The sequence below is a fragment of the Cuculus canorus genome, chromosome 1, assembly GCF_017976375.1.
Source record: "Cuculus canorus isolate bCucCan1 chromosome 1, bCucCan1.pri, whole genome shotgun sequence".
Lineage (NCBI taxonomy): Eukaryota > Metazoa > Chordata > Aves > Cuculiformes > Cuculidae > Cuculus > Cuculus canorus.
The window spans coordinates 156,456,187-156,483,964 of NC_071401.1; the positions used below are offsets into that span (position 1 = coordinate 156,456,187).

At 41.0% G+C, this 27,778-nt stretch overlaps 1 protein-coding gene across 3 annotated transcripts in view; it reads right to left on the reverse strand.

The window, feature by feature from the left end:
* IFT56 (intraflagellar transport 56) overlaps positions 1 to 27,246 on the reverse strand; it is a 48,382-nt gene extending 21,136 nt beyond the window's left edge. Inside the window, exons 1-12 of one of the 3 annotated variants that reach the window (XM_009556596.2) lie at positions 27,117 to 27,246; positions 25,840 to 25,977; positions 24,578 to 24,670; positions 17,130 to 17,244; positions 10,478 to 10,527; positions 8,730 to 8,875; positions 7,283 to 7,454; positions 6,807 to 6,881; positions 5,508 to 5,610; positions 2,923 to 2,978; positions 1,128 to 1,181; positions 634 to 697 (exon numbers count right to left, since the gene is read on the reverse strand). In XM_009556596.2, coding sequence (XP_009554891.2) covers positions 634 to 697; positions 1,128 to 1,181; positions 2,923 to 2,978; positions 5,508 to 5,610; positions 6,807 to 6,881; positions 7,283 to 7,454; positions 8,730 to 8,875; positions 10,478 to 10,527; positions 17,130 to 17,244; positions 24,578 to 24,670; positions 25,840 to 25,977; positions 27,117 to 27,119 — 1,069 coding nt within the window. In that variant the 5' untranslated portion in view covers positions 27,120 to 27,246. Of the gene's footprint in view, positions 1 to 633; positions 698 to 1,127; positions 1,182 to 2,922; positions 2,979 to 4,520; positions 5,611 to 6,806; positions 6,882 to 7,282; positions 7,455 to 8,729; positions 8,876 to 10,477; positions 10,528 to 13,592; positions 14,238 to 17,129; positions 17,245 to 24,577; positions 24,671 to 25,839; positions 25,978 to 27,116 lie in introns of those variants that run through there. The other 2 variants (XR_008451526.1, XM_054075967.1) reach the window with 2 other exon arrangements.
* Positions 27,247 to 27,778: the final 532 nt, after the last annotated feature.

Below are 27,778 nucleotides of genomic sequence, written 5' to 3' on the forward strand. Positions count from 1 at the left end.
CTTTGGCAAGGGGAAGGGAGGATAAGGTCTTGTTTTGGTCTATTACTGAATAAGTAAAAGTAAATACTGACAATATATTGGTTTTTTTTTTGTTAGGTTTTATCATTTTTTTTTGATTCAACCAAGAAATTAGTCCCAGAGGCTCCATTTCTCTCTGTAGCCAAATTTCTCTACGTTTTTATCACCCTCAGTTCCAGAGCACATTCTGTGCTAGGACTCTGCATACGCAACAGGTTTGCATTAGCAGTCCTAGATTTGTACTTGTGAGTGCTTGTACCTGTGAGGTTTCAGCCACACACTTCATCTAATTAGGCTGTTGTCTTATTTCTGTAATGGGGATTATTAGTCAAAGGCAATCTACCACAGCATCTACCAGCGAAGACTAGCAGTTTGCAGTACAACCTCTTTTGCAGCCAAATTCATACAGTAAGGCTTGGAATCAATTGCGCCTTCTAATTTAAACTTGCAAATTCATTTTAGACTATAAATTAGACTTTCTGTTACTCATGCTATAGCAACAACAGTCCTAGCAATAGTCATGCTAACAGTCAGCTGTTAGACAAAGATCTGATGGTATATATTTGGATATTGCAAGAAGGATTACATAATGGAGAAAGAACATTTCAAACATACCACATTCACTGGCTGATTCACCCACCAACTGAAAAAACTGCTGAGCAATTTTCAGATGATCTCTCTGGGAAAGCAAAAAAAAAAAAAAAAATCCAACATAAATTCCAGAGTTGATGCTACAATACACAGCAAAAACAGGCTCTGTGGAACAGATGGAGAGCAACTAACAGACAAACGAGGGCTGAAGGAAAACCAGACAAGGTAAATGTGCCACTGTAAGTGCCTAGGTACACAAGAACATTGTAGAAAGCAAACAGAGTTTTTGGAAGTAAGACAGAGAAGCCAAATTCAGCTTTATTTATTGTCACAAACAGCAACAGAGATTTGCATTTCACTCATTCTTGACTGAATACTGCATGGAAGAAGATAAAGAGACTCAGTGACTCTGCAATCTAAGTAAGAAATGACTGCCTCTTTCACTCTACTCCAATGCCTACAGATGTGTTCACATTCTGCTGTTGGAGAAGCCAAAGAACTTCAAGGGCTTCACTCACCGAGCCCATTTCTTGCCCAAGTGCTGCATTTACCACTCCTTTAAGAATGTACTCCTGAAAAAAGGATCAGAGAAGACAAGGTGAAGATTTTGGGACACACATAAAAGCCTACATGTACGTTATTTTCTTTCCAAGTTCAACTCTACCCCAATTCAATTTAATAGGTAGCTGGCTACTATGATAGTGCTTCAGCATAATAGTACAAAGTTACCCCCCCAAAATCCATCCCATTTGCTATCTGGTCACTTCTGCCAAATAAGTGGGATGCAATGGAGTACTGTGTTTTCTGCTAAGTTTTATGCTTAAAGATGATGCATCAAAAGGAATACCATAACATAAAATCATGCCCTCTTCACCATCACATGACCAATAATCAAGTGTAATATTGTTAATGCACAGATCCCACTTCAAGTGTGCACATTGGTTAACTGCAACCAGTAACATCCTGGCTCCAAAATACACAGTGTTTCTCACCAGGGCAAAAACAGTTTCTGCTCTGTAGTCACGTTATTCTACTAAAATTAGAAATAGTATGGATTCCAGGGTGCTCTATTCCTATGAGATACAACTACAGTTTCATTCTTCTCTGAGCAAGACTTTTTCAGCATGTAACAGACTCATTTCAAATGAGTCTTATTCAAATCTTATAATTAAGAGCTATAGTAATAAGCCTGTGTTAGCAGGTACTCCTGATAAACCTGGACAGCCCTGACACAAATGTAAATGTGGAAAAAGAGAAAAACACACCTACACAGATCAACAAGGAAGTGCAAGGAAACAATCAAAGAGTACTAAACAGCGTGTTAAGTAATCATTTTAGCACATCAACTCTCTTAAAGATGCCAAATTATTATCCTACAGACATCATGACAAAAAAATAAGTTTGAGAAGAACTGAAGGAGGGTATACAAGTGATTCTGCAAGTCTTAGCAGGGAGCTCCTTCCAAGTGTGAGCGAGAAAACAGAAAAAAAAATACAAAGATTCTAATGCCAAAATGAGATCAAGAATTATGTTATTAGGCATGTATAATGTGGCAAATGGACGCTAAAGGACCAATAGCCGCAGAACTCTGCAAGCCAGTCTTGTTATACTGAAAAACACAAGAAGGGAAAAGCAAGAGCAGAAGATGCTCCTCAGCACAGAATCAACAGATCTGTGTTCTTGAGATTTCCCTTTTCCCTCCCTTCAAGTAACCCTCACACAGACTCATGAAAAGTCCCTTTCATGCCCAGCTATGTGACCTTTGGAAAATAAACTGCGAAGAGGAATAAATTGGAGTCTAAAGATGCTGGAACAGCCACAAAAGAATATTACAGTAGCAGCCAAGGGACACTGCAGCTTTCACTCACTGCAGCCAAAGTGAGATGGGATTAGAAAAGATTTATTATTTAAACTGTTTAATCTAATCTAGCTCATTTTTTTTGAAATGGCTTCAGGACAAACCACATAAGCATCTGAGCTAGCAGATCTGAGGGATGGTAACCATCACCAGGACAGACGCGAGAAGCAGCTGTAGCTGGAAGAGGGCTTTTATCTGTGCTCTAATGCTCAGATCCCCAGAATCAAGTCTGCACACAAAAGAGCTCTACTCTTACTTGAATTGCTATGTACTCGTATATGCACATCTATAATACTTTATGCATGCATATTAACTCTATTGTTGATAAAGGGATGGAAAACACAAAAATTTCAAGAGGAGAAAACTGTATTCTGGATACCAGTTTTGTGGGGGGGAGATTTCATATCAATTCATAACTGCTGTCTTTATTTACCATGATATCAGTTTCCAATTACCTGTGGAAATATAGGTTCCAGGTCCTTAATCAGGTTATAAGCCTCCTGCACATCATCTGAAATATGAGATGTTAGAATACCTGACAACCCATAGCACACTGTATTAGAGCAAGTCACCCATCCTCTACAACATTTCCCAATAGTCATAGACTAAAAATAAAGCATTCAGACAGGAGCAAAAAGGTAACTATAAAACATTTTGAATTTATATCACTAAGGTGATGGTTTTTTAGGACTCAAATAATAAACACAGAGTGAGTATCAGCTTCTTTATTACTACTGTTCTCCTAGTAGAGACGACTTGCCTCCCATGTTCATAATCCAGTGGCTGCCTTCTCAACAGTACAAGGTCATAATAATAAATCCATCATTTTCCTGTCTTTTCTCATTTACCCCTCAAGGAGGATAGGGTAACATGATTCTGAAGGGAAACTCCGTCTTTCCTGAATTAATATTTCAAAATCTGTCCAGCAGGTCTTACTTGATACTAATTCTAACAAGCAAAATGCACTATTGGAAGAAGTTTCCATTTAAAGGTTGAACTCAATAAACAATAAACAACTTTCTTCACACTGATGAAATAAGTAAACCTAAGAGATCCTAAACTCCACCTAAATCAAAAAGATGATGGTACTATGGTCAGCTTTGTAAACCAACCTAGTGAAGACACTCTTTTTAATAGCAAAATTTTTTAATACAGCATCATACTAGCTGCCCATAAGAACAAGACTTTTCAAACAAAACTTTTTATTGTTAGCACATAACATCCAAACACTGTGGGGACAGCGCTACAAGGTGACTTAAAGCAAAATACATTGGGACTGCCAGGCTCCCATCCAGCCCCTCTGCTTTCCTACCCATTCCCTTGAGCAGTCATATATTGAGCCAGCACAAGGTACTGAATAGCTACTATTCTAGGTACTAGAAAAGTCAACAGTTCTTTTTTTTTCCTTTTCGTTTTTTTTTTTTTTTTTAATAGAAATAGGTTATTTTTGGCAAGCTCAGCTCATCAACAACTGAAATAAAAAAAAAAAAATTAGAGAGTGTAGACAATCAACACAGAAGCCTCCAACAGAAGCCTCTAGCAAATCTTACTGGAGCAAATTATGACTGGATACCTGGCCCCAAACCCTAAGAAAAGTTACTACTTAAAGAGTTGAGAAAAATAGGGTGCATGTTTGTGCTTCAGTCATTTCAGTTCATAGCATGTGTTAACACAAGCCTACCTCTACTGGAGACCTTCTAAGTTTTGGAAGGACAGCTGCTGCAGAGTAACCATTTCTCACATTCTCAACAGGATGCTGCTACACTAGCAAGACTTATCATAGAATTGTTTGGTTGGAAAAGACCTTTGAGATCATCAAGTCAACTGTACCTGTCCACTACTGAAGTACATCCTGGAGCACCTCATCTACCCATCCTTGAAATACTTTCAGGGGTGGGGACTCAACCACCTCCCTGGGCAGCCCCCTTCCAGTGTCTGATAACACAGTGAAGAAATTTTTCCTGATGTCTAGTCTGAACCGCTCCTAGAGCAACGTGAAGCTGTTTCCTCTCATCTTATCACCTGTCACTTGGGAGAAGAGACCAGCACTCACCTTGCTACAACCTCCTTTCAGGTAGTTTGAAATGGAAACTTAGCGTAACCAGGAAAGAGGTTAAAATCCTCAGTTCCTCTTGGCCTCCTTTGTCAGTATGCAAGTCATTTGTATACCCCACTGAAGAACAGAACCTAACCAATGAAAATTACTGCAAGGTTGACAGCAAATATAATCAGTAAACAAGACTGATTTTTAAGTGATGCACAAGATGTATTTTGCTTCTGCGCACGTAGAACTTAATTTGAAACACATATTCTCAGTAACTATAACTATTTAAAAGGCAACAAAATACAAGGCTTACAAGAAAGGAGTGAATAGTAAACCAATCATCACATCGCCTTATTTTTGATAAGTACAGTTAACACCAATTCATCACTCAGTCAGTCAACCCACTATTGAATAAAAGAACACAGTGGGAGAACAGTAATGGCTCTGAAACTAAACTCAGATAAAAATGAAAGGAGTTGGCCAACTAAGGAGAGAAGCAAGCAGAAAATACTTTCCAACTGGTTCTGGCTACGTACCTGAATTCTTTAAGAGTTGTAAAGTAGATTTGGAATGAAGTGTCTCGTTCACAAACTGTAGCCTTGTTCACAGTCACTTTGGCTTATATTCTATTTGTGCCATACTTACGGAAGTAGTCCTCCTTGCCTTCATTGGACATATGCCTGCCACTATCACATATTCAGGCAGAGGAGAGGTCCTCTCACTATAAACAAAAACACTACCATCCCCAAAGCCATCTCCCACAAGCCAAGAACATTCAGTACTCTGCTGAAGTAGATTTATTTGACTGCTCACAATTAAAGCCCTTGTCTGCAAGCCACGGGGATCTCTTACATCACTGTTTTCCAGAGGAACAGAAAATGAAATAAATTAAATTTTACTGCAAAGCAAAAAAAGCATCTCATTGAAGAGTCAGTTGATCAGGTGAATGAATGTCATCCTTGAAGCTATGAAAGAGCGAGAGGAAAGTGTACTTACCTTGCTGGAGATAGTAAATCACAAGATTCAGTCTTGCCTCGGGAATAACATCAACCAAAGGAGGCAGGACCTGTAAAGCCCCTTCTCCCCCTCGAAACACTACCTGCAGAGAAAAGCAGCATTTGATAACTCTGTATCAAAACACTGTCTATGATCTCTTAATTCAAGGAAATTAATACTTAAATTCCAATATTAACAGTAGGAAAGGGTCAGTGGTACTGGCATTAGCATAATCCCTGCTTTGATGTAACTATAGAATTATGACATTTGACAATCCTTACTCTGAAAATTATGAAGTATTTAATTCATCAGTAAAGATTAATCTATTTCAGCTTTTAGCAGCTCAAACCAGTGACACATTATATATGAAAGACGTTAAAGAATAATATGGTCTGAGACAAGAATGAGGGGAACACAAAGAACTACACTTTGCTTATGATGTATTCATATGAAAAAATAAGGCTGACAACTCTGCATTTATTTAGAATGCCACAAGATCCTGACATGATCGGGAGCAGCTGATTCTTCATACTTGTTTCACAGGACAGTTCCTCCAACAAAATCTAACATGCTTATTCAATAAACCACTGGCAAAAAGACCAGCACTCAAAATAAAGAATGTTAACTGACAGAAGTCCATTTTGAAAGCAATTTTAACTCTTGGGGGAAAAAGTGTTATCTTATTGTGACTGCTCTTGAAAAACGATAAAGCAAGCAACTGTCCATCATTAAATAAGAGCAATCTATTATTACCAGTTATTCAGCAAACTAATAATATCAGTACAGAGAAAATTAACAGGCGATTGGTGACTTTTACAGCAGAACATACTTTTATCAGCATTTTTTTCCCCTACAAACTCCTTGTTAAGTACTTTTTGGATGAAGACCATTTTCTTGAGTTATCTTAATTCCACTCACATTGTTGTCGTACTAAATAAGTGTTCAAGGTCATGCGTTCACTTGTTTCTACAGTGTCCTTATTGACTGGGCTCCATAAAGTATCTTGTGAAGGTATTCTTATAGGACATAAATTACTTTAATATGCCTCCAGGGGTAAAAGCAACAGCATTATTATTAGTTTCTTAACACAGTCTCAAACTAACAGGGAAAAATTCCAAGGAAAAAAATATACTTAACGGCAAATCAACTATATAGGTAGGAATTCCAGAATGGCACTTATATAGCAGCAGGAATTCAATCAGGTCTGCAATTCCCAAAATATTCAATTTTATGAACCATTCTAGAAAAGCTCTACAAATTAATGCAGTTCATATTAAATTTGAGAAGTACATTACTCACCAGATTGTGCTTAATGAGCTCCTTGCCAAACTGAAAAGATGATGAGGCATTGTCCATCAAGTTCCTAAACTCTGCCTGGAATTACATACACTCCAAAATTTTAACATGAGAACAAAAAAAAATAATCACACAAGCACAAATGGAGCTCCCTCTGAGCCCCAAAGCTGACAGAAAGACATCTGGGTCACTGCAAGATTTTTGCCTTCGTGCTTCTATGTGATAGTTTCAGCAATTGGATAATATTATACGTATACACACAAGGTCAGAAGTGGACTGGGAAAACTGTAAGACACGCATGTGGGCAGATGGCTTAATACCAGGGAAACAGAAATAGGTGACATTCCTAAGACAAGGACACCATGACAAGATAAAGGCCATTATCAACATTATCAATTAAGACAGATAACAAAGAAAAGAAACCTATAAAGAATCTTAATGTAAAATAAAGGTGAACTGAAGGGCTGTCCAATAGATACCTCAGCAGCTTTCCCATTGAAAAGTCGGAAACAGTTACAAGCCTTAAGGTTGAGAGCAATGGTGCTGTCAGGAAATTCCTGAAGATAAACAGCTAGCACTTCCTGTGATACATCATAGTAGTCCAGTTTGTAATAACATAGGGCCACATATACATTCAGAGCCAGGTATTCCCTGCAGGAAAGAGGATTAAAGAGAACATTTAAATCCCACCAGACAGTTATAGTGCAGAACATTAAAATCAGTGATAAAGCTCTGACATGTCTATACATCTTTTACCAGTACATCAAAACTGGGGTTCTGAGAAATACACAGAGCTTTTAAAGCAACAGTTTGTTAGCTAAGACTGCACAGATCCAGATGCAGATTTGCATTATTTTTTTCAATGGCAGCTATGGCAGCTTCATAGAAGTACCTACAAAACTTCTGGTTTGCAGATCTGGGAAATGGTGACAACGTTACACTAAGGAAATGCATAGAATAGGAGCACTTTATTTGGCCTGGCAGTATAGGATTTTCTATGTAATACATGCAAGGGCATTTAACATGCACATAAAACTTTGAAAATATTTTAATAGTTCTTATTATCTTATATCAATTACTGCAAAAAATCCTTGCCGTTACAAGCTATCAAGCCAGAAGAACTAGAGACAGAAATAAGACAGGCATTTGCGCAAACAGTAAATGAAAGGATAATTGTTATGAAGTTTACTTGTTTAACTTTGAGTGATCACTTCTACAGGACTTGGAAGTTAAAATATCTCTCCAAGAATTACATGACATTCTTGTATACACATTATGATGGACCTCTCCAAATCATTCAAGAGGAGATACTGCCAAAAGATAGCCATGCACTCTGGGACAGCAGTTTCTATTTTATTAGACAATACTTCCAGCCACTCGAGAATTCCTTGTTAAATTCTGAACTAAGAATTTGCAGAATACGATAGGCAAAAAATATCAACAAATGTCATAGCAGGATAAATAGAAACTGAAAGAATTTCAGACTTAAAGGAATGCAAGGAACTCTCTATGTAAAAACTAAGAGCCGAACTCTTCTTAGAAAGGCTAAGAGAAGTCAATAGTCACAAGCAAAGGTCATCAGACTGGCCATCAGAGGGGAAAAAATGATAAAGACAAAGTAAGTATGTGACTATGTATTATTTTAGAAGTAAGTAATGAATTAAAAAAAATATCAGAATGAATTACACAAAAATGTCACTAAAAGAAAGCAACAGAGAGCAGATTTCTTTTTAAACATGCATTTTTCAATAACGCTTTGTAATGAACAACACTGAAGGGGCTGCAACTCATGCACATTTTGCAGTGGGAGAGGGACATATTAATCAGGGAAAATTCCTACTTTCAGGAACCAAGCAACTAAAAAGGAATTTGACTACCAACAGTATCAGGGACATTGCAAACAAGGTTTAGAGTAGAGATGCCCACCGATTATCCAGAAGAATGCGTTTGTAGATAGCAATAGCTTCATGGTAGTGGGACCTCAAGTAGTGGATAGATGCTAGGCTGAGCTGATCTTCTGTAATGTCTTCCAGATTCTGGTGAGAACTCATCAGTTTCTTCTCATCATTGAACTAAAAAGAGTGCGACGCAGTCTCAGAAGAGTTCAGTGAGAAAAACATTTTAATTAGCTGGGTTGTCCTTGCTGGCAAACAGCAGGTGATTCATATTAAATAACTGGAAAAGCTGTGTTACTTTAAAGTTAATTTGACCAGTGGAGAAAGCCAAAGATTATTAAACAGGCAGTTGAGAACTAGATAAATGTGAGGCTAAAACTAACTACACATTTTCCTTTAAGATGTGATTTAGACATAATTACATGTTGCATGCTTTGATGGATAAGAGGAGAAGAGCTGAATTAATTATTTCACAAACAGAATTTTGCAGCACAAGATTTGACTGTTCTTCAAGCCAGCAGAAATTTTGCTTTTTGTAGATCCAAATCTTATTTCTCCCGGACAGCAGAAAAAGGCAAGACTTGCCAACACACAAGCACTAATTGTCATGACTCCTTTCCAACATGAACGAATTCTTTTACAACAGCCCCTTACAATTCCAGCTTCTTCAACTAAGTGCATTATTTTAAAAAGCGTTGCTGTATAGCACATAGCACACAAGGATAAAAATAAGGAACAGAGTTAAACGTACCTGTTATATTTGTATTGGAATCATAAAGCTGAGGCTATTCACCAATCAGTCTACGCAAATCACTTATACTGCCATCCTTTGCTGTTCTGATTCAACAGTAATTATGAATTTCTCTTACTCAGAAACTGTATCTGCTCAGTTTTCTGCATGTCCTTTCCTCCTTCTTGAAGCCAGTCACAAAATTGTACTCCAGTACAATGGCAAGAGAAGTTGCTTAACAGAACTAAAGGCAAAGGGCTTCATAGTTTCGTAAAACCCTTTATTTCCAAAGACTAGCTAGATGAATGAGGAATTATTAAATTCTCTTTATCACAGACATATGTAAGTGCCAGTGCCGCTACAAAAACATTTTAAAATTTCTCTCCTAAACTTAACTGAGAGTTAAGTAAAGAGAATCTGACATCAAAGCTAACATTCAGGATTTATACTTTCTTTTGATTCAGTCTTTTCAGCAGAACCATACTTGGTAAGCATAACACAGGACAGTACAAAACCAAATTGAAGGGAAGACAGTTATATGCGGTAAGTGAAATAAGCATTTAACTGTTGTTGAAATTAAAGCATGAAATTGTTTTTGTTAATTGTTTCATATATTTCTTGGATACTGAGTGACTTGGGCAGATCAGTAATAGCACACAGACCATTTTGGTCAAATTGCTAAGTATAAGCCAGCTGCAAGTTAGTAAAACTTGGTATGCTTCAAGAAAAAGAAATATATCGGTTTATACATTTCTGAGTCTATTCAAGTTCCAGGTTCCTTGTGATCAAAAATACCATCAAGTTCCTGTTGTATGCCATACGTGAAGTGTGTTGGTAAGACTTTCCTTAGATACACGCTCAGGGCATCTATTCTGAGATCATACTTTCACACTTACTTTCTTCTCTAACTTTTAATACAGCAGGGTGGTTACGGAAAACATTTGTTCTCCTGCCATCACAGACAGTTTAATTATTTTGCCAGCAGAAATTACACATTACCGAATCAAAAAGAAAACAAACAAAACATGAGTGAAAAAAAGACATCATACCTTTTGTGCCAGGTGAAAGAGCAAACGGTTCTGGAGATGACTCTTAGGTGCTGAAAGGAACATTCAGTAAGTATTGCTGCAAAGAACAACTCAGAGTGTCTCTTTTTTATTTTTAACTCTATCTTAATAGACAGGCATGCACCCATATTCCTTCATTACGCACTCCAAGTATAGTTCTTCACTGACACAGGCTTTGCAGGTCATGCCCTGGGGAAGGTTCTACCAACCTTAGAGTCGTTTAAAGGCCTTCCTGCTTCCAATCTTCATTTCCTGATCATTTTTTGAAATCCCCGTTGAAAATAACCTTTAATTTGGCTCTGTCTTCCACAAGCCTTAAGATTTTTATGAATTGCACCATCACTTCCCTGCAGGGCCTTCTGGATAATTATCTGGGATTTTTGGTGACACATAGTACAGCATCTTTTACAAAATAAAAAGTAGCAACAAACTCCCAATCAAGGTTCCTTCTATGATGTATCACATTTCAAGTACGTTGTGATTCATAATTCTAGGCATGTTATCAACTTCCACTGCATTGCAAAACCCATTGCTGCTACCATTTTGTAATGTATGCACATTAGATTACACTTAGTTGTACTATTTCTTCTGTCCTTAGGAAAAAAAGGCACACAAAAGAACCCTGCAGTCAGAGCAGATCAGATTCAAAGTATGACATGGCAAGAGATTTAAGGGAGACATCTCCTTTCTATTGCCATTAAAGTTCATGAAATATCTTGCTCTAGCAGGATTAGCAATTCCATTTAACCCACTCTATATGATACGAACTGTTAACTGTAGAGCTTTTGAGTGACTAGAGCGCATTGTACTTCACTGAAAGTGACAAAGGTCCTCATCCAACAGAGCTATTAATTCCTTTTGCAAGCAATCTTCCAAAAAGCCTTCCCTTGTTTCCTGTATTTTCCTTAGCCTACTCAGTTAATGAGCACTCTCATTCTTGCTCAGACCAACCAGCTGGCAACCTCTGTTCCACAGAAAGGATGTACATGGAATCCTTACAAAAAGCAGAATTACTTACTGTGTTTATGAGGCCACAAAAGTGCAGAGTTAGCAAAGCAACAGCCTGTAACACAAGGCTATAATTCTGACGTCCTAAACCATGAAAGAGGGCTCAAACCACCAAAACCTCTTCCCTCCCTGCTTCCAAGATGGAATTTTCTAGTAATAAGTTAGATTTTTTTTTAAAGCAATTTAGGGAGAGATTTCCAGACTTCTTAATCTTTCTCCATATAGTAAGAAAACTTACTAACAAAGTGGATAATGCCAAAACTCAGGCCATTCTCATCAGGTTGGCAGTGTAAGGCTGCCCACCCTACTACTGGTAGGTACAACAATTATTTCTCCCTGTTCCTCCTTCCCAAGCTGTGTTATTTAACGACATTCCTAGAAAAAGAGAGGACCATGAATTGTATCTTTAAAGAGCTGCTAGAACAGAGAAGTCTCAAAAGTTCTCACAAAACCACAACATCTTGTGAGGCATAACGAACATGACATCAAGATGTTAAGAAGCTAAATGATCTTCAGTCTAGGATATATGTGGGAACTATCACTAGTTATTAAAGGACAGAAAGTTTTTCTGGTCTACAATCAATATTGTATATAAGCAGCAGCAGCAGCAGAACTGGCTCCATAGTACATTCTAGAAATGACTTAATCCATTGAGTTAGAAAGTTCGAGGACCTTAATTTAAATGCATGTTCTTCAAAACATTGTCAGCTATGACACTGTGGTAACTCCACATGATAGGTTTTAATATCAAAGTTTAGAAGGGTTGCACGTGGACCTCACATGTGCTTTTGTGTGAAACTTAAAGCAACCACAACCACCCTTTACAATTCAAAACACTTGGTCATCAAAGACTCCAAAAATACCGATTTTTACTTCTTGGCAAATGATGGAGGGTTAATCCACATTATTTTACACCTAAGACCAAGCAAAAGAGGAAACCTGAGTTTTGATAGTGTGCATGGAGGAGAAAAATTGTCTTGCTTCATAAGACACTAGATGATACTATCCATTTGGTGTTCTTTTGAATAACACACTTTTACTTTATGCCAGCTAGAGGAGGAGAGGCGCAAAAGCTCCAGAAATATAGTCCTGTTGATATTTACTACATTGATGGAAACCTTCGATACGAGCAGTATATTATCTTCCAGTGCCAAAAGCATTTTTTGATGAAGACAAGGAACCATTTGAACAAGGTCAGATTAGTTTCCAGAAAGAAATTGGTTATGAATATTGGATAAAACTGTTGTCAATCACTGGAGCAGGAAGGGATACTGATACCAAAAATGCTACTTCTTGTATCAATACAACTGCGTTATCAGAGATAATGATTTTCTAAGGGACTTAAAAGGTCTCAGACTTTTATTAGTCTCTACTGCTGCCAAATTTCATTGTCACTGATCTATTAATACCACAAGGAAGCAAAATCTTTTCCTGTCCTACTGTTTTTTAATCAGTACTAAGCAATCCAGGGATTATAAACATGAGGACAATGTTGCATGGCAACAAACTAGATAGTTGGATAGGTAGTTGGATAGGATATCTCTGAGGTAGTTGGATAGGATCTCTCTCTTCCCAGCTAGGAAACACACTGCTATTCCTATGCTAGAATTTTTGTCATTATCAGTGCTAAAGTTACAGGCACAGAGCTGACATTGATCTTAAAAGTGTTCTGTGTATTTTTATGTGCTGACGCTGAACAGGCATGTAGTGAATATAATAAACAGCTACAATGAGAATGAAGACTGTTATCTTCACTAATTATCAAACAAAAAGTTAAGGTCACTAGAAAAGGCAGCTCAGACTCTTGCTGGGTTCCATATTGCTGTCACAGGCAGCAAGAAGATGATGAAATTCAGTCATGGACAGTCTGGCATTTGTGCAGTCTTGTAAGAGTGCAAAGTAACGCTGTTGTGCATGCAACATTAATAAATCCCATCCAGCAGACATAATGAATATATTACAGCAGCACCTTAAACATATATAGCAGGAGCTGGTAGGAGTGCAACAGCGCTGAGGAGACTTATGTCTGACAGCATGGAAAATATGAGCAGAGGAAACCTCATTCTCCTGTCCCTGACAAACTGCTCACCTGAGTATAGCAGCTGAATGAAGCCCTCTGTGCCTCAGAATCACAGTCTCACTAGTGGAGGGAAAATGCAAGGGTATGGGAGAAGTGTTTGGAAAAAACATCATCCAACAGTGAGGTTCACACTGACACAGCCTTGAATAGCTCAACTGTTCAGAATTTTCTTGAATGAAATTTACAGAAGACATTCATTGAAATTTTCCCATTCCCCAAATACTTAAAAGCCAGTTCAACTATGTTCAGTTACTTGCAATATATACACATCATTTCAGTCATGCCTAAGCACAGCAAGTAAAAGATGATCGAAGCAAAAAACTAACCATTTTTCCTGTTCTGTAATATCCACTATACTTTAAAAACACTAAACAAGAAAACAGGCTTAGTAGATCTTCAAGTTTAAATACATATAAATTGATATTTTCACTTGTGCACTTTGAAAGTTCCATATATCAAAACTCTGCTGGTTCAAAATCAGAGCTAAAATGCAATGAAAATGAACTACTGTTCTCAAGAAATATAGTACAAGCAGAAAGCAGAAGCTTTCGCATGTAGGTGAGCATGCAGTCTAAAGAAAAAGAAACCAAGCAACTTTTCCATGCCTGCTTGTAACTGCCCATTTGCACTGGTGACATCTGACACCTGGCAAACATTAGCACATGCATAAGCAAAACTGGTTTGGAAAACATCACTGTTCTTACTAACCCATCTCTGTTCTGCTTTTGTACCATATTGTTCCTTACAGTACAGGCTGAAATGAGAATTATATCTGTTCAGTTAAACCCCATTCAGATCTGATACACAAAGAATTGTAAAGTAATTACAAAGTTTTGCCCATCAAAATTTAGAAGGGAGGAAAAAAAAAATTTAACGACTGGTTCAGCAAACAAAACCTGTCTGTGCATGAATCTTAAATTTAATTGTAAAATTCCATTGATCCTAAAGAGATTTTTTTTGTAACAGACTTAACTGCAGCCCCGCTTGTGTGCACATTTTGTGGTTTAAAAGAAGACTGTCAGCTCTCGTGTTTTCCTTAATGCGGTACTAGCCAATGGCTTCCGAGAGCACCATACAGGCTGCTGAACACTAGGATCAGTTGCCAGGATCGCTGTGCAACTGTGCCAGGCTGAGTTGCTGATCGTTGTCCTTTGTAAGGAACAGGAACTGGGAATGCAATATAAAATTATTTAATTTTATAATTAAAAAATAGTAATTTATTATCATTATTTGTTAAAGCAAGATGAAGACTTGCAGCCTCATTCTCCCAAGACTAGATAGAGTAGCACACAGCATGGAAAGCATTTGCAGCCAATGAATGACAGCACAGACGTAAAAGGAGTAAACAAAACATCGCTTGGCAGCTTCACCATGAGATGACGATGAAACAACAGTAGCTGATTTGAAGTAACTCTACCTTCACGTCAGATCCAGAAACATTAGTAACTGTAATGTAAAAGAAATGCAGGGAAAAAGGAGAAGCCAGAAATATCTGAAAGGAATTTGGAAGAAAGCCTAGAGGAGATAAAGTACAACTGTAATGAAAAACCTTCAAAGAAGGATTTTTCTTTATTGCCTTTTTGCTCTACTTCTTAGGTTATACTCGCAGTAATTCTGGTTTATATGACTTGATATACAGATTTATTCTTTCCTGAGAGAATGTAGCATGAAGTTTGAATTAAGTAATGACAAGCTAAAAGAACACTTCATGTGCGTTATAAAATAAACATAAAACCTTGCCCCACAAGAGACTGTGGACTATATATCTTTCATGAAATGCAATAATTACCTCATGGCTTTGATTTCACACGAGGATTCCATCACTGTAAAAATTTAGAATTAGATCTGAAAATATTTTCCCCTCATTTGGTTTAGCCTTACGCTACTTTCAGGGGCTCAGCACAACTGCAGCAATGAACAGCAAGCATTATGTAAGAATTTAGGCAAAATAATCCCAAAATAGCAATGGTAAGCAGCCCAACACTAAGACTATCATTTTTTTCATCAGTATTCAAGACAGTTACTGGATAAATGGTGTTCTTCTAGATACTTCACCGGTTGTGCCTGTATCCAATGAACTATTTTGCTTCTTCAGGATCTTTGCAAAAACATAGAAGAGATTACAAGATGTAACGGCCTCAGCTGTCAGTTACATATTGCAAACAGCTGTCACTGATGCAATCCTAAGATGTTAAAAAATCTCAAAAGAGGATCTCCCTTCAGCAAAAACAAAATGGTTCAACCTCAATGTAAGAAAGACTGAAGTCATGGGATTGGAAAGGGTTTCATACAACACTCGGAAGCCTTCAATGCAGAAAGGACAGTTACAAACCTTCAGCTGCAACTGCCTCAGCATCAGGCTTAAATACCCAGAATTCATCAGTGTTACAGTAGTCACAAGCAAGGTTTAGCACCTCACTCATAAAAAGCAGGTTGCGGTCCTTCTTAAGCAATTACATACAATCAGGAACTGATATTACTAGCATGAGCACTCAGTTGTTCTCTGTTCCCTTGCTCTGCAACACACTCTACTCTTGCACTCCTTCTTTAATATTGCTGCCCTTTCCTTCAGTACCAGAGAACCATTAACCACATCCTTTACCCTGCCATTCACCACGCTAGTACGAATTAATCTGAAGGGGCACAAAAAAATTAACCTTCCCTCACTTCCAGCTCACAGTTAATAAAGGTGCAGGCAGGCCCAGCTGCGCATCTGTCATCTCTAGGATGGGTTACTGTAATGATATGAAATACATGACAATGACTCCAACTGGCACAGGATCCAGCTGCTCTCTTCCTCCATGGTTTAGGTCAAAGTAAGAGCTTAGGCTCTATTGCCCAATTATTTTTAGATTCCAGTTCATGTCCTAGATTGTAATCTCCAAAGCCAAATTTGTGGTACATTAAATTATTAGCTGTGAATATTAGAAATTCATGCACCTCTTGAACAATACGGGTCACAAAGCTCTGCATGAAACTTTTTACGGTTGGAAAGACAACATTTCTAGCTGCAGGATTCACGCTTAGCATGATCTCCGGAGGATTTCAAAGGGATACGAGAATCTAATCATTCCTAAATACTACTAAAACCCCATCCTTTTTGAAAGCACTCCTCCATAGTAGCAGAAAGTACACAGTTATTTTCTCCCTACACTGTTTTCAGCCTGTTGTAGTTTAAACAAGACTAGAAGACTAAAGAAAGAAAGAGAAAACCTATACTTCAATAAGAGTTTTTTCCTAAAAAGGCAAGAGTCAGAAGTTGACTGAGCACATCACTATTATTAATTCTACTTAGAAATTATTTTCCAGATTTTTTTTTTTGCAGTTCCAGCTCCTTCCTCTGCCCAAGGTATTTTTAGGAGGCAAATTGCATCATAACTCTTCTGTTAAATGAAAAACCCCAAACCAAATAAAAAAATCCCAAACCCAAAAACCTTTGCTCAAACATTCTCTTTATTTCTACGGAAAAAAAAAAAACATTGAATACTTTCTCTGGAAATCCCTTGTAAGTGTTCAAATCCTTTCCATCAGAAGTGCATATCTTACCTTTCAACGCTGCTTGTTCAGCTTGCGTATACATTCCCAAAAAGAAGTACGTACAGGCAAGGTTCACCCAAACATCTGGATTGCAAGCTGGTTGTTTGGTTAAGGCCTCGTATTCCTGTATGAAGGAGAAGACTGATTTTTTTAAAAATGCATAACAGCACAGACTTATATTAAATATCATTCTTTTGTCCACTTTTTTACAATGTATCATTAAATTATTGCAATCATGCCGTGCATTCTCAGGTTCACTGGAGTTCTTACAACTAAATGACAACATTTTAACCTAAGGTATGTTATCGAACTCTTCTTTGTTTACAGCAATAGAACAGAAAAGAGGGACAAGCAGCACTACAAACCTCCATTGTAGGAGTACAAACTCTGTCAATATTGAATTTATAAATATATAAATATTATTTAGATTATTGTATAGTTATATAGTAGTATAAACATAGCATTACTCATATTTATAAAAGGTTAATATATTAAAGTTATAAAGGCATTGACATAACCAACTCGTCCTCATTTTTTTCTGATGCCCTCCTAACTTCTCCTCCAGTCAAAGCCTGGGAGCCATAAACACCAGGGAAATCTCTTTGTAAACACTTACTGGAGCAAGTATTAAACGTTCTTTTATAAACTTGTAGGTAGTGTCTCAGCATAGGTTAAATTAGTGTTCTCCAAAGTGGGGTGTGCGCACCCTGCAGCTGTGTAAGACAATACCACTGGGTGCAGGAAGAAAACTTTTTTTGGGTATGACTAGTAACTAAAATAAATATTTTTTAAATAGTGTGGATTTCACCTTTCTATAATACATTTTTAATTTCTATTTTTGCTTATATTTTATATTTATATAATATATTAGTGCAGTAGTACATGCATATGGAATCATACAAAGGTTCGGGTTGGAAGGGACCTTAAAGTTCATCCAGTTCCAAGCCCCCTGCCATGGGCAGGGACAACTCCCACCAGACCAAGCAGTTCAAGGCCCCATCCAATCTGGCCTTGAACACTTCCAGGGAGGGGGCATAAATATATAAGTGTATGTTTGTATACTGGAGGACAGTGGTCAACAATTTTTTACTGATAGGGGTTCATGAGCAAAACTGCTAGGAGGCTGCCTTAAAATACAAGCCTACAAGTCAGTACTGACCAAACTCAAGATTTCCCAGTAGATCAAAATATAATTATAGCAAATATTACTACACTGTCCCTAACCACCATTTCCCATTTTATGACTTAGAGCCAACAGCTATAGAAAAGCTACCTTACTCTTACACATCCACATTCTATAGAAAAGCTATAGAAAAGCTACCTTACTCTTACACATCCACATTCATGACACATCCCTTAATAATGTCACAAAACCTGCTTCGTTTCTTCTTATTTGTGAAACTGTAAAAACTTAACTGATGAATCTTTCAAATAATTAATTTTTTTAATCAAGAAAACCTGTGCAGCTACCAAACAGTGATATTCCTGAAGATAAACATATTTGCGCTGTGTAACAGTAGGTACTGACAACAGAGGCAGGGAGACCTCTCGATGCCATTTTTTTTCCTGTCAGATTTGTGTTAAATTACAAGGAAGGACCATCCCAGTGAAAGTTTCTCCTGCTGGTGCTCTTGCTCTTCATCCAGCCGTGTCCAACAGGCAGCATAAGGCAAAGCAGGCAGGGTCACACAAGGTTCTCATAAGAATGCCATCCACATACTCCCAGTCACAGTAAACCTCTCATCCCTCCCAGCAACACAACTCCTTGCCAGCTCAGTACTCTTTTCTCCAAACACATGAACTAGAATTTCCTTCTGCCTAGGGAGAGTTTACCAGATTGTGCCACTAAAGGTGGAAGATTTCTTAGCTCTGGGGGAAAGGCACAGATGTATACATAGTACTAGATAAAATAAGCCATGCCTAAAGGACAGTGAAACCCAGGAATAGAAACAAGCTGACAACAATAAAGATTAGAGTTTGCAAGCATAAAGTATTTTTTTTTCTGTTGCCAAGTGAAAGTAAACTGCACTCCCAAACACAGAAGATACTAGTAAGGCATGCTTTTAAAAGCCAGCTCAGTCTTGCTAGTACTTCAGGGAATGGCTGTACTTCAAGAAGATTTAAAATAACTAAATACAATTAAATAAAAATAAATTGCTAAAAAAGAAAACATTTACATACAGGCCAACCTTTCCTGCTGAGGTCAGTCCAACCTTGATGTAGGCCTGTTACGGGGCTCTGAGACAGGCCACTGCTGTTTATTGGGACCATCTGGAATCTTTCAAAATCCATTTAGATTAAATGCACCCAAAGGTCTCTTCCAGCTATGGCTTCAGGCAGATTAATTAGAAAAGACAAGGTGCATAAACACAAGTCATGTTCTGTCTTGGACATTCAAAGCAAGCAATAAATAAAGAGCGCTCTACCAGTACCAGTGTGAATCTATGGAAACAGTAAATAAAAATGAAGCCTATTAGTGCTCCTTACCCTGTAGTTCTGGGCCATGAGCCCAGACTACGCACTGTTGACCCTTCCCTCGCTAGAAGGCATTCAAAATCAGTCACTCAAGGACTACTTCGCAAAAGCCTTCCCCCCCTCCTCTCCAAGAAACCAACAAACCCAAACGAACTAAATAGTCTAAAAGCTCTCCCAACAGTCAACCCTGGTGTATTTTTGCCATCCAGGAACATAACAACTTCTTGCTATTTCACCCTCCTCCACCTCTCACCCCTGTCACTAGACACATACATCTGTCTTCCAAAGCAGGCCGCCAGGTTGATTGCCTGCAACCATGGACACCTACTGACAACTCTGAGGCCAGCAGGATTCTGCTCAGTGCCCTTATTACTTGTCTAGATTTTCCAAGCTCATAAACACAGATCCTGAAGAGCCAATAAACAGGCCAACCTACAGGGCTACCCACAAGTCCTCAAAGAAGGTGTGGAGATACTCATCATCACCTTGCTACAGTCATGACAGAGAAGCCTACAGAACTTCCGTGAGGCAAAAATCCACCTTCCACTTCCTAGCTTCAGCTGTCAGGAACTTGGGAATACTTGTAGTCCCACACTTCCAGCAGAAGTAGTCAAGCAAGACCAAATACTGCTCATGGATGAACCACTACCCTAGTACAGCCCTGTTCCTTCTATGATTTCCTTTTTGACTGAAATTATCCTGAGCAAAGTCAGGGTAGGCAGGAGGTCCTGTCTCGTGAAGGGGCAGAATGGCTCCTGATTCTCTGCTAGGAGGGAGGCAGCGGACAGGAGAGATTGTCAGAATTGCTGGCTGTGGTTTGCGAGACTGACAGGAACAACGTATTGCAGGCTCTGGACTGGGGATCAGGCTTATTCTCACGTGTGCAGCTGATGGACAAAAATGGGACTACCATGTCTGGCCGCTGTATTATGCCAGCACCCTGCATGCCTGAGCCTAGTCAGAGGGAGCAGAGGGCAAATGTAAAACCCATTCCTGAACCCAGCCTAGCAGTGCACCTGCCCTTGCCAGCTCCTCTTTTAAATTGCCAGTACTTCAAATGTACCTTATAATCCTCCCTTTGCTAGGCCAAATCAGGCAGCTCAAAACCAGAACCATTGGACTGATGCTTGGATTCTGGTCCTTCAGTGACACTGAGAAAGTTTTCAGGAAAGGTTTAAGATTAGTGCTATGAATAAGTTGGGGCAGAAAGGCAGGGTTTTTTTTTTTTTTTTTCCCCACTAGTGGATAGATATGGAAAACTCCAGAAAACTAATCAGGTGCTGCTAGACACTAGGGGAGTTCTGGTTGCCACACAATGCCTAGAAGACACCAGCCACTCAGTAAAAATCCACTTGTCAATGAAGGAAGCCAGACAGTCCTCAGAGAGGGGCTGCCTCTCTGACTGCTGGAGGAGATGAGTTCAGTGCAGTACCCTTTGGAAAAAGGTGTATAGCAGCAGGGATGATCCCACCATACCCGTACTGGTAGCATATCCTTTGAAAAAAAGTATCTACCTACTAAGGAGGGGAAAGTGTGACTCCCAGGGAAGCTGAGGCTAGCGCTCTACCTGACTGTCGGTATGTCTATGATAAGAAAATGTGAATTCTCTCATGGGAATGTGACAGATATTTTGCTGTCATTCTCTTTGAAGATATTGTTGGAGCTGGAAGTTTGCATGTTCTTCATTCTTTCCCTGCTTTTCCCAGTAGTGGGTGATGGCCAGCTCACCCCAATTCCCAAGCAACTCCAAAAGTTGCAATGTAACCAGCATGCCTGTCTCACTATGAAAGTATCATTATAATCAAAAGCATATTTGAGCAGCAGAACTTCTCAAGAGCCTCCTCAAGTATAAGGAATACAAACCATGAGCTGGGAATACAGTGACATGGATCATGCATTGTCACTTGCAGGCACTTAGGAGTGCAAATTTAGACTGTGTGTAAGGTTACTCTGGAGAATTCTGCAGGATCTTCTATGCATAGTATTTTATTTACAGTGCTCTTGGCACTCCTCATAGAGTATTCCAAGACCTAGAAGGTATAGATAATCAAGGAATTTGTCCTTGGGAATACAGCAACAATGCCTCTGTAACACACTGGAGAAGATACAGCATTGCACTTCAACCTTGAAGCTGATAACTGAGTAGCAATTCAGCCTCCACAATCAGCACTCTTTCCCTTGATTACTACAGGCTTGGGAATTAGAACTACAGTATTCTGTCCCAAAAGAACGCAGGTCGAAATGCACAGGCTCATTTCCCAAATGCCACCACAAAATGACAAAGTTATCAGGATTCACCACTGTGCCAAAAATCAGTCTTAAATCTGAAAAGATAAGCCCGGCGATCACTCAACACACACACAAACAGACCAACCATAAACCATGCATACAAACCTTTTATTGTTCCCAGTTGGATAGAAAAACGTATGAAGACAGTTGCAGTTTTAAAAGCCTTAATCAACAGCATCACCTAGTGGTGAATAAAACACCACATGCGAAACCTAATATCTTAAAGAAAATGCTGTTCCCGTTTCATAGAGGGAAACATTTACATGTACTCTGGCTATAAAAGCACCAACTGGGTATTCCAAATAGCAGAATTTATTTCAAAGAAATGGCAAGCTATTTTTCATTTGCATAGAAATATTTTTCCGTTTTTAAAATTTTCACTTGCCATTAACACCCAACATCTCAACATAAATTAACCACAGCAACTGATTGTTACATTCATAATCTTTAAATTCCACAATTCTAAACATGAATATTGCATTACCACCACATCCTATACTAATATTCTAAATTCTTTACCATGCACACCGCCAATTTGATTCACTGGGCATTTCTAACGACTCCAAAGGCTATTTCCTCTTTGATTTTTTAAGGTGGAAAAGTGCCTCGTGAACTTACTCAGAAGCTTCAGAAATTCTATTTCCACCTCAAGAATGAATCTTGTGCACATAGAATCATAGAATCGTTTGGTAGCAAAAGGTCTGTGAGATCATCGAGTCCAACTGTACCTGTCCACTACTAAACAAATAAACCATACTAAACCATACCTCTGAGAATACAGTAGATAACAGAAAAATTCAACTCCAGAGAGTAGGTATTACTGTAGTTAAACATCTAACTTTATCTAAAAGAGAAAATGTTATTTTTATTCTATACATCTATTTCCTCATCATTATTTTCTTTTGTTAATACTTTGAATTATCATCTGTTCTTAATATTTCTTCCAGAGAAAGCAAGTTAAAAGACTGCAAAATCAGCTTTAATTAATGGCTATTCTCCAAAGTGCATTGTGACAGAGATCTCCCCCAGCTGACATTGACCAAATCTAACACGCCCTAAAAGGTGCAATACAGCATTGTACGGACCCAGCAACTCCCATCTGCAGGAATACAGCAACGAGACAAACAATACTCAGGCAGACTGAGTTGCTTTCAAATCTTCACGAGTTGCTTTGTTAGTCACCACTCTACATCACTCTCTGTTCTGGTACATACACCGATTCCAGCCCTCAGAGGTACTGAGCAAGGTAGATAACAAAAATTTGTTAAGACTACTGTAGAGAAATATGCTAGCACAAATGAACATAAAAGGATTTCTGGGACGCTGGCAAAAAGATGACTGAAAAATTGAGTTTCATTGGAAACATAAATGGACACAAGAACTGCATATGATTGATTGAGAGCAGCCCTGCAGAAAAGGCCTTGGGGGTGCTGGCTGATGAGAAGCTCAACAGGAGCTGGCAATGTATGCTCTTAGCCCAGAAGGCAAACTGTATTCTGGGCTGCAGCAAAAAAAGAAGCGTGGCCAGCACGTCAAGAGAGGTGATTCTCTTCCTCTACTCCATTCTTGTGAGATCCCACTTGGAGTGCTGTGTCCAGTTCTGGAGTCCCAAACATCAGGATATAGAACTGTTGGAATGGGTTCAGAGGAGGCCACAAAGATGATCAGAGGGATGGAGCACCTCTGCTATGAGGACAGGCTGAGAGAGTTGGGGTTGTTCAGTCAGAAGAAGAGAAGGCTCTGAGGAGACCTCATAGCAGCCTTCTAGTACCTCACAGGGGCCAACAGGAAAGCCATGGAGGGACTTTTTACAAGGGCATATAGTGACAGGACAAGTGGGAATGGCTTTAAAGTGGAAGGGGGAAGATTTAGACTAGACATAAGGAAGAAATCCTTCACGATGAGGATAGTGATACACTCGCACAAGTTGACCAGGGAAGCTGTGGATGCTCCATCCCTGGAGGTAGCCAAGGCCAGGCTGGATGGGGCTTTGAGCAGCCTGGTCCGGTGGGATGTGTCCCTGCCCGTGGCAGGGGGGTTGGATCTGGATGCTCGTTGAGGTCCCTTCCAACTCAAATCATTCTATGATTCTATGATATGGACTCACGCACTGAATGAGACACAACTGCACTGTATGGTGCAAATACTAGAATCATATGCATATTTGAATAATCAGCATGTCTTTTAGTGACCTAATGTTTCTGGAGAATAAGAACATCTCATTTTACTGAATTACCTAATACAAGAAAACACAAAGAACAACAATAAAAGTACATGACATGGTCAGGGACATCAAACTCTAAAGAAAGAATGAATAAAGCACAAATATTGCAGATAAGCTGCACAATGAAGACAAAGATTTAATTAAATCTGAAAAACAAAACTGTGAAAAGTGAGCTGCAAAAAGGAGTGGAAAATTTAGGACATAAACTGGGTTTGCCTCAAACAATTTAGGCTACTGAGCCTAGTATAAAATCAGAGAGTAGATAACATTAAAAAAGGTCTATTTTCACATGCAAATACTTTTTTTTATTTCAAAATGTTTTCCACAGCATCTGCCTTATTACTGTAAATTTGTACCTTAACTGGCTGTCAGAACTGTTCCCCTTTACAGAACATCTTCCTCCTGTTGTTGTTGCTTTATCACAAGATCTCAATTTCCAAACTCAGGGAGCAGAATTTCTCTACCTTACCTCCAGTGCTCTCTTGTAGTCACCCAAATGAAAGGCAGAGTACCCGATCCAAAGGTCAGCATCCTCCTCCTGCTCCCCCACTTGCCGCTGAAACTTTACAGAGAAGAAAAGATGTTAAGAATTATTTTTCTCATCAGCTGCCATGCAGTTTATAAAGCCCCACAGATAATAAAAGTAATGCTAGGCCACCTTATAGAATCATAGAATCCTTTGGTTGGAAAAGACCCTTGAGATCATTGAGTCCAACCATACACCTGTCCTCTACTAAATCACATCCTTGAGAACCTCTTTTAAATACCTCTAGAGATGGGGACTCAACCACTTCACTGGACAGCCCGTGCCAGTATCTGACAACCCTTACAGTGAAATCTTTCTGGATATTCAATGCCATCTAAACCACCCTTGGCACAACTTCGGGCCATTTCTTCTTGTCCTGTCACTTGTTACTTGGGAGAAGACCAACACCCATCTCACTACAACCTCCTTTCAGGTAGCTGTAGACAGTGATAAAAGGTCTCCCCTCAGCCTCCTTTTCTTCAGGCTAAACAACCCCAGTTCCCTCAGCTACCTCTTGTAAGACTTGTTCTCCAGCCCCTTCACCAGCTTTGTTACCCTCCTCTGGACACACTCCAGTGCCTCAATGTCCTTGTAGTGAGAGGCCCCAAACTGAACACAGGATTTAGAGGCGTAGCCTCACCAATGCTGAGTACAGGGGAAGGAGAACCTCCCTGGTCCTGCTGGCCACATAGTCTCTGATACAGGCCAGGAAGCTGTTGGCCTTCTTGGCCACCTGTGCACACTACTGGATGTCACCGTGCTGCAGATGGCTTGACACCTGTGGATGCAAGTAGGGTGGAGCTCCTTTCAGATTTCTGATGCGAACAGCTGGCAACGCTAACATAGAATCATTAAGGTTGGGAAAGACCTCTAAGATCATCCAGTCCAATCATCAGCCCAAATGTGCCCACTAAACTATGTCCCGAGGTGCCACATCTACATGTTTTTTGAACACCTCCTTTTACAGTGACTCCACCGCTTCCTTGGGCAGCCTCATTCTGCGAAGTGAGGAGAAAAGCTGCTGCAACAGGGCCTAAGGGCTGTGGAAGGAAGTGAGGGGAAAAGGAGTCAGGGGAAGAGTTCCCCTCGCCCTGCAGCCGGGTTATGCACAGGCCTGGCGATGCCAGTACCGCTTTCCTGAGGGGAGTGGGAGAGTTGGGGTGCCAGAGGAGCCCTTGAGCTGGGCCCCCCGCCCTGGCTGTTACCTCCAGCAAGGCAATCGCGCCAGTGAAGTCCCTCTGGGCCAGGAGCTCTTCCAGCTGTGGCACTTTCTTTCCTTTCTTCCTTTGCCTTTCTCCTGGTGATGGGGTACCTGCCACAGCTGGCTTGGCCCGGGAGAGCATCTGGGCAGAGAGCAGAGTGACACAAGGTTAGAACAGGGCTCTGGCCGGACCTTCCTTGCCTGAGGTGCTGGTGACATGCCATGGCCACCATGCCCCTCCCCATCCTGACCCCCCACCCTGTGCTCCCCACCCTGATGCCTCTCACCATCTTAACCTCCTCAACTCGTGTCTCCCACTCCTTAGCCCTTCACCACCCTGTCCCTTGCCCCCACCACTCCCCTGCCCCTCATCATCCTGCTCCACTCCCACTCTACCGCCCCTCATTAACCTGCCCCCTGCCCCGTATCCCACGTCCATCGCCATCCTGACTCACACCCCACCCCTCCTCACCATCCTGCCTCAAGCCCTGCCACTCCTCACCCTGGCACCTCTCACCATATTGCACCAGCCCCCTACCCCACACCATTCTGATCCTGCCCCCCATGCCACCACCCCGATCATGCTTCCCCTTGCCCCACCACCCCTCACCCTGGCACCTCTCACCATTCCGCTGCACTGTCCCTCACCATCCTGCCCCTTGCCCCACCGCCCCTCACTCCCTGCACCTCCCACCTCATCCTCCCGCCCCATGCCTCTCACCCCCGCGCCTCTCACCCCCGCGCCTCTCACCCCCGCACCTCTCACCATCCTGCTGCACTGCCCCTCACCATCCTTGCCCTTTGACCCCTGTCTCTCACCACCCCGCCCCACCACTCGTTCACCATCCTGCCCCTCACCCCCCCACTCTTCGCCATCCTTCCTCCCTTGTCTCCCCCGCCCCTCACCATACTGCCACCTTCACCTCTCATCATCCTGGCCCCCACCCTACCACTCCTCATCTGGCCGCTCCTCACCATCCTGCCCCCCACGCCACCCTCCTCACCATCCTGCTCCCCGCCCTGCTGCCCCTCACCCGGCCACCCTTCACTCTCCCGCCCCTCAGCCCCTTGCCCCTCAGCATCCTGCCTTCCCTCACCCCGCCGCCCCGCACCCCTCACGCCTCTCACCATCCTGCCCCCCTTGTCCCCTCGCCCTGCACCACCCTGCCGCCTTCACCCCTCGCCATCCTGCCCCGAGCCCCCAGCCCCTCACAATCCTGCCCCGAGCTCCTCACCATCCTGCCACCCTCACCATCCTGCCCCCGCCCCGCCGCCCCTCACCATCCTGCCGCCGGGCCCGGGCTCTCCGCCCCGCGGACGGTGCCGTTGCCAGGGCAACGACGGGGCAGCGCCGGGAGCGGCGGCGAAAAGGCGCCGGGTGCGGACGGGCACCGCGCATCAGGGTTCCGCGCGCGGGAGGGGATGGGTCCCGTCTGTGCGGGTGTGGACAGCAGAGGCACGTGGGGCCCTTTGACTTGTGGTCAGATTCCAGCTGCTGGCAGTTCAATCGTAGGCTCACAGAATCTATAAGGTTGGGGAAGACCTCTAAGATCATCTAGACACACCGTCAGCCCGACACCGCGGTACCGACTGAACCGTGTCCCAGGGTGCCACACCTACATGGGTTTTGAACCCCTCCGGGGATGGTGTCTCCACCACCTCCCTGGGCAGCCTGTGCCAGTGTCTGACAACCCTTTCGGTGAAGAAATTTTTCCTAATGTCCAATCTAAATCTCCCTTAGCACAACTTTAGGCCATTCCCTCTCGTCCTCTCACTTGCTACTTGGTAGAAGTACCCACCCCTACAACTTCCTTTCAGGCAGCTGTAGAGGGTCATAAGTTCTCCCCTCAGTCTCCTCCAGACTAAACAACCCCAGCTCCCTCAGCCGCTCCTCATAATCCCCGTGCTCTAGAACATTCACCAGCTTTGTTTCCCTCCTCTGG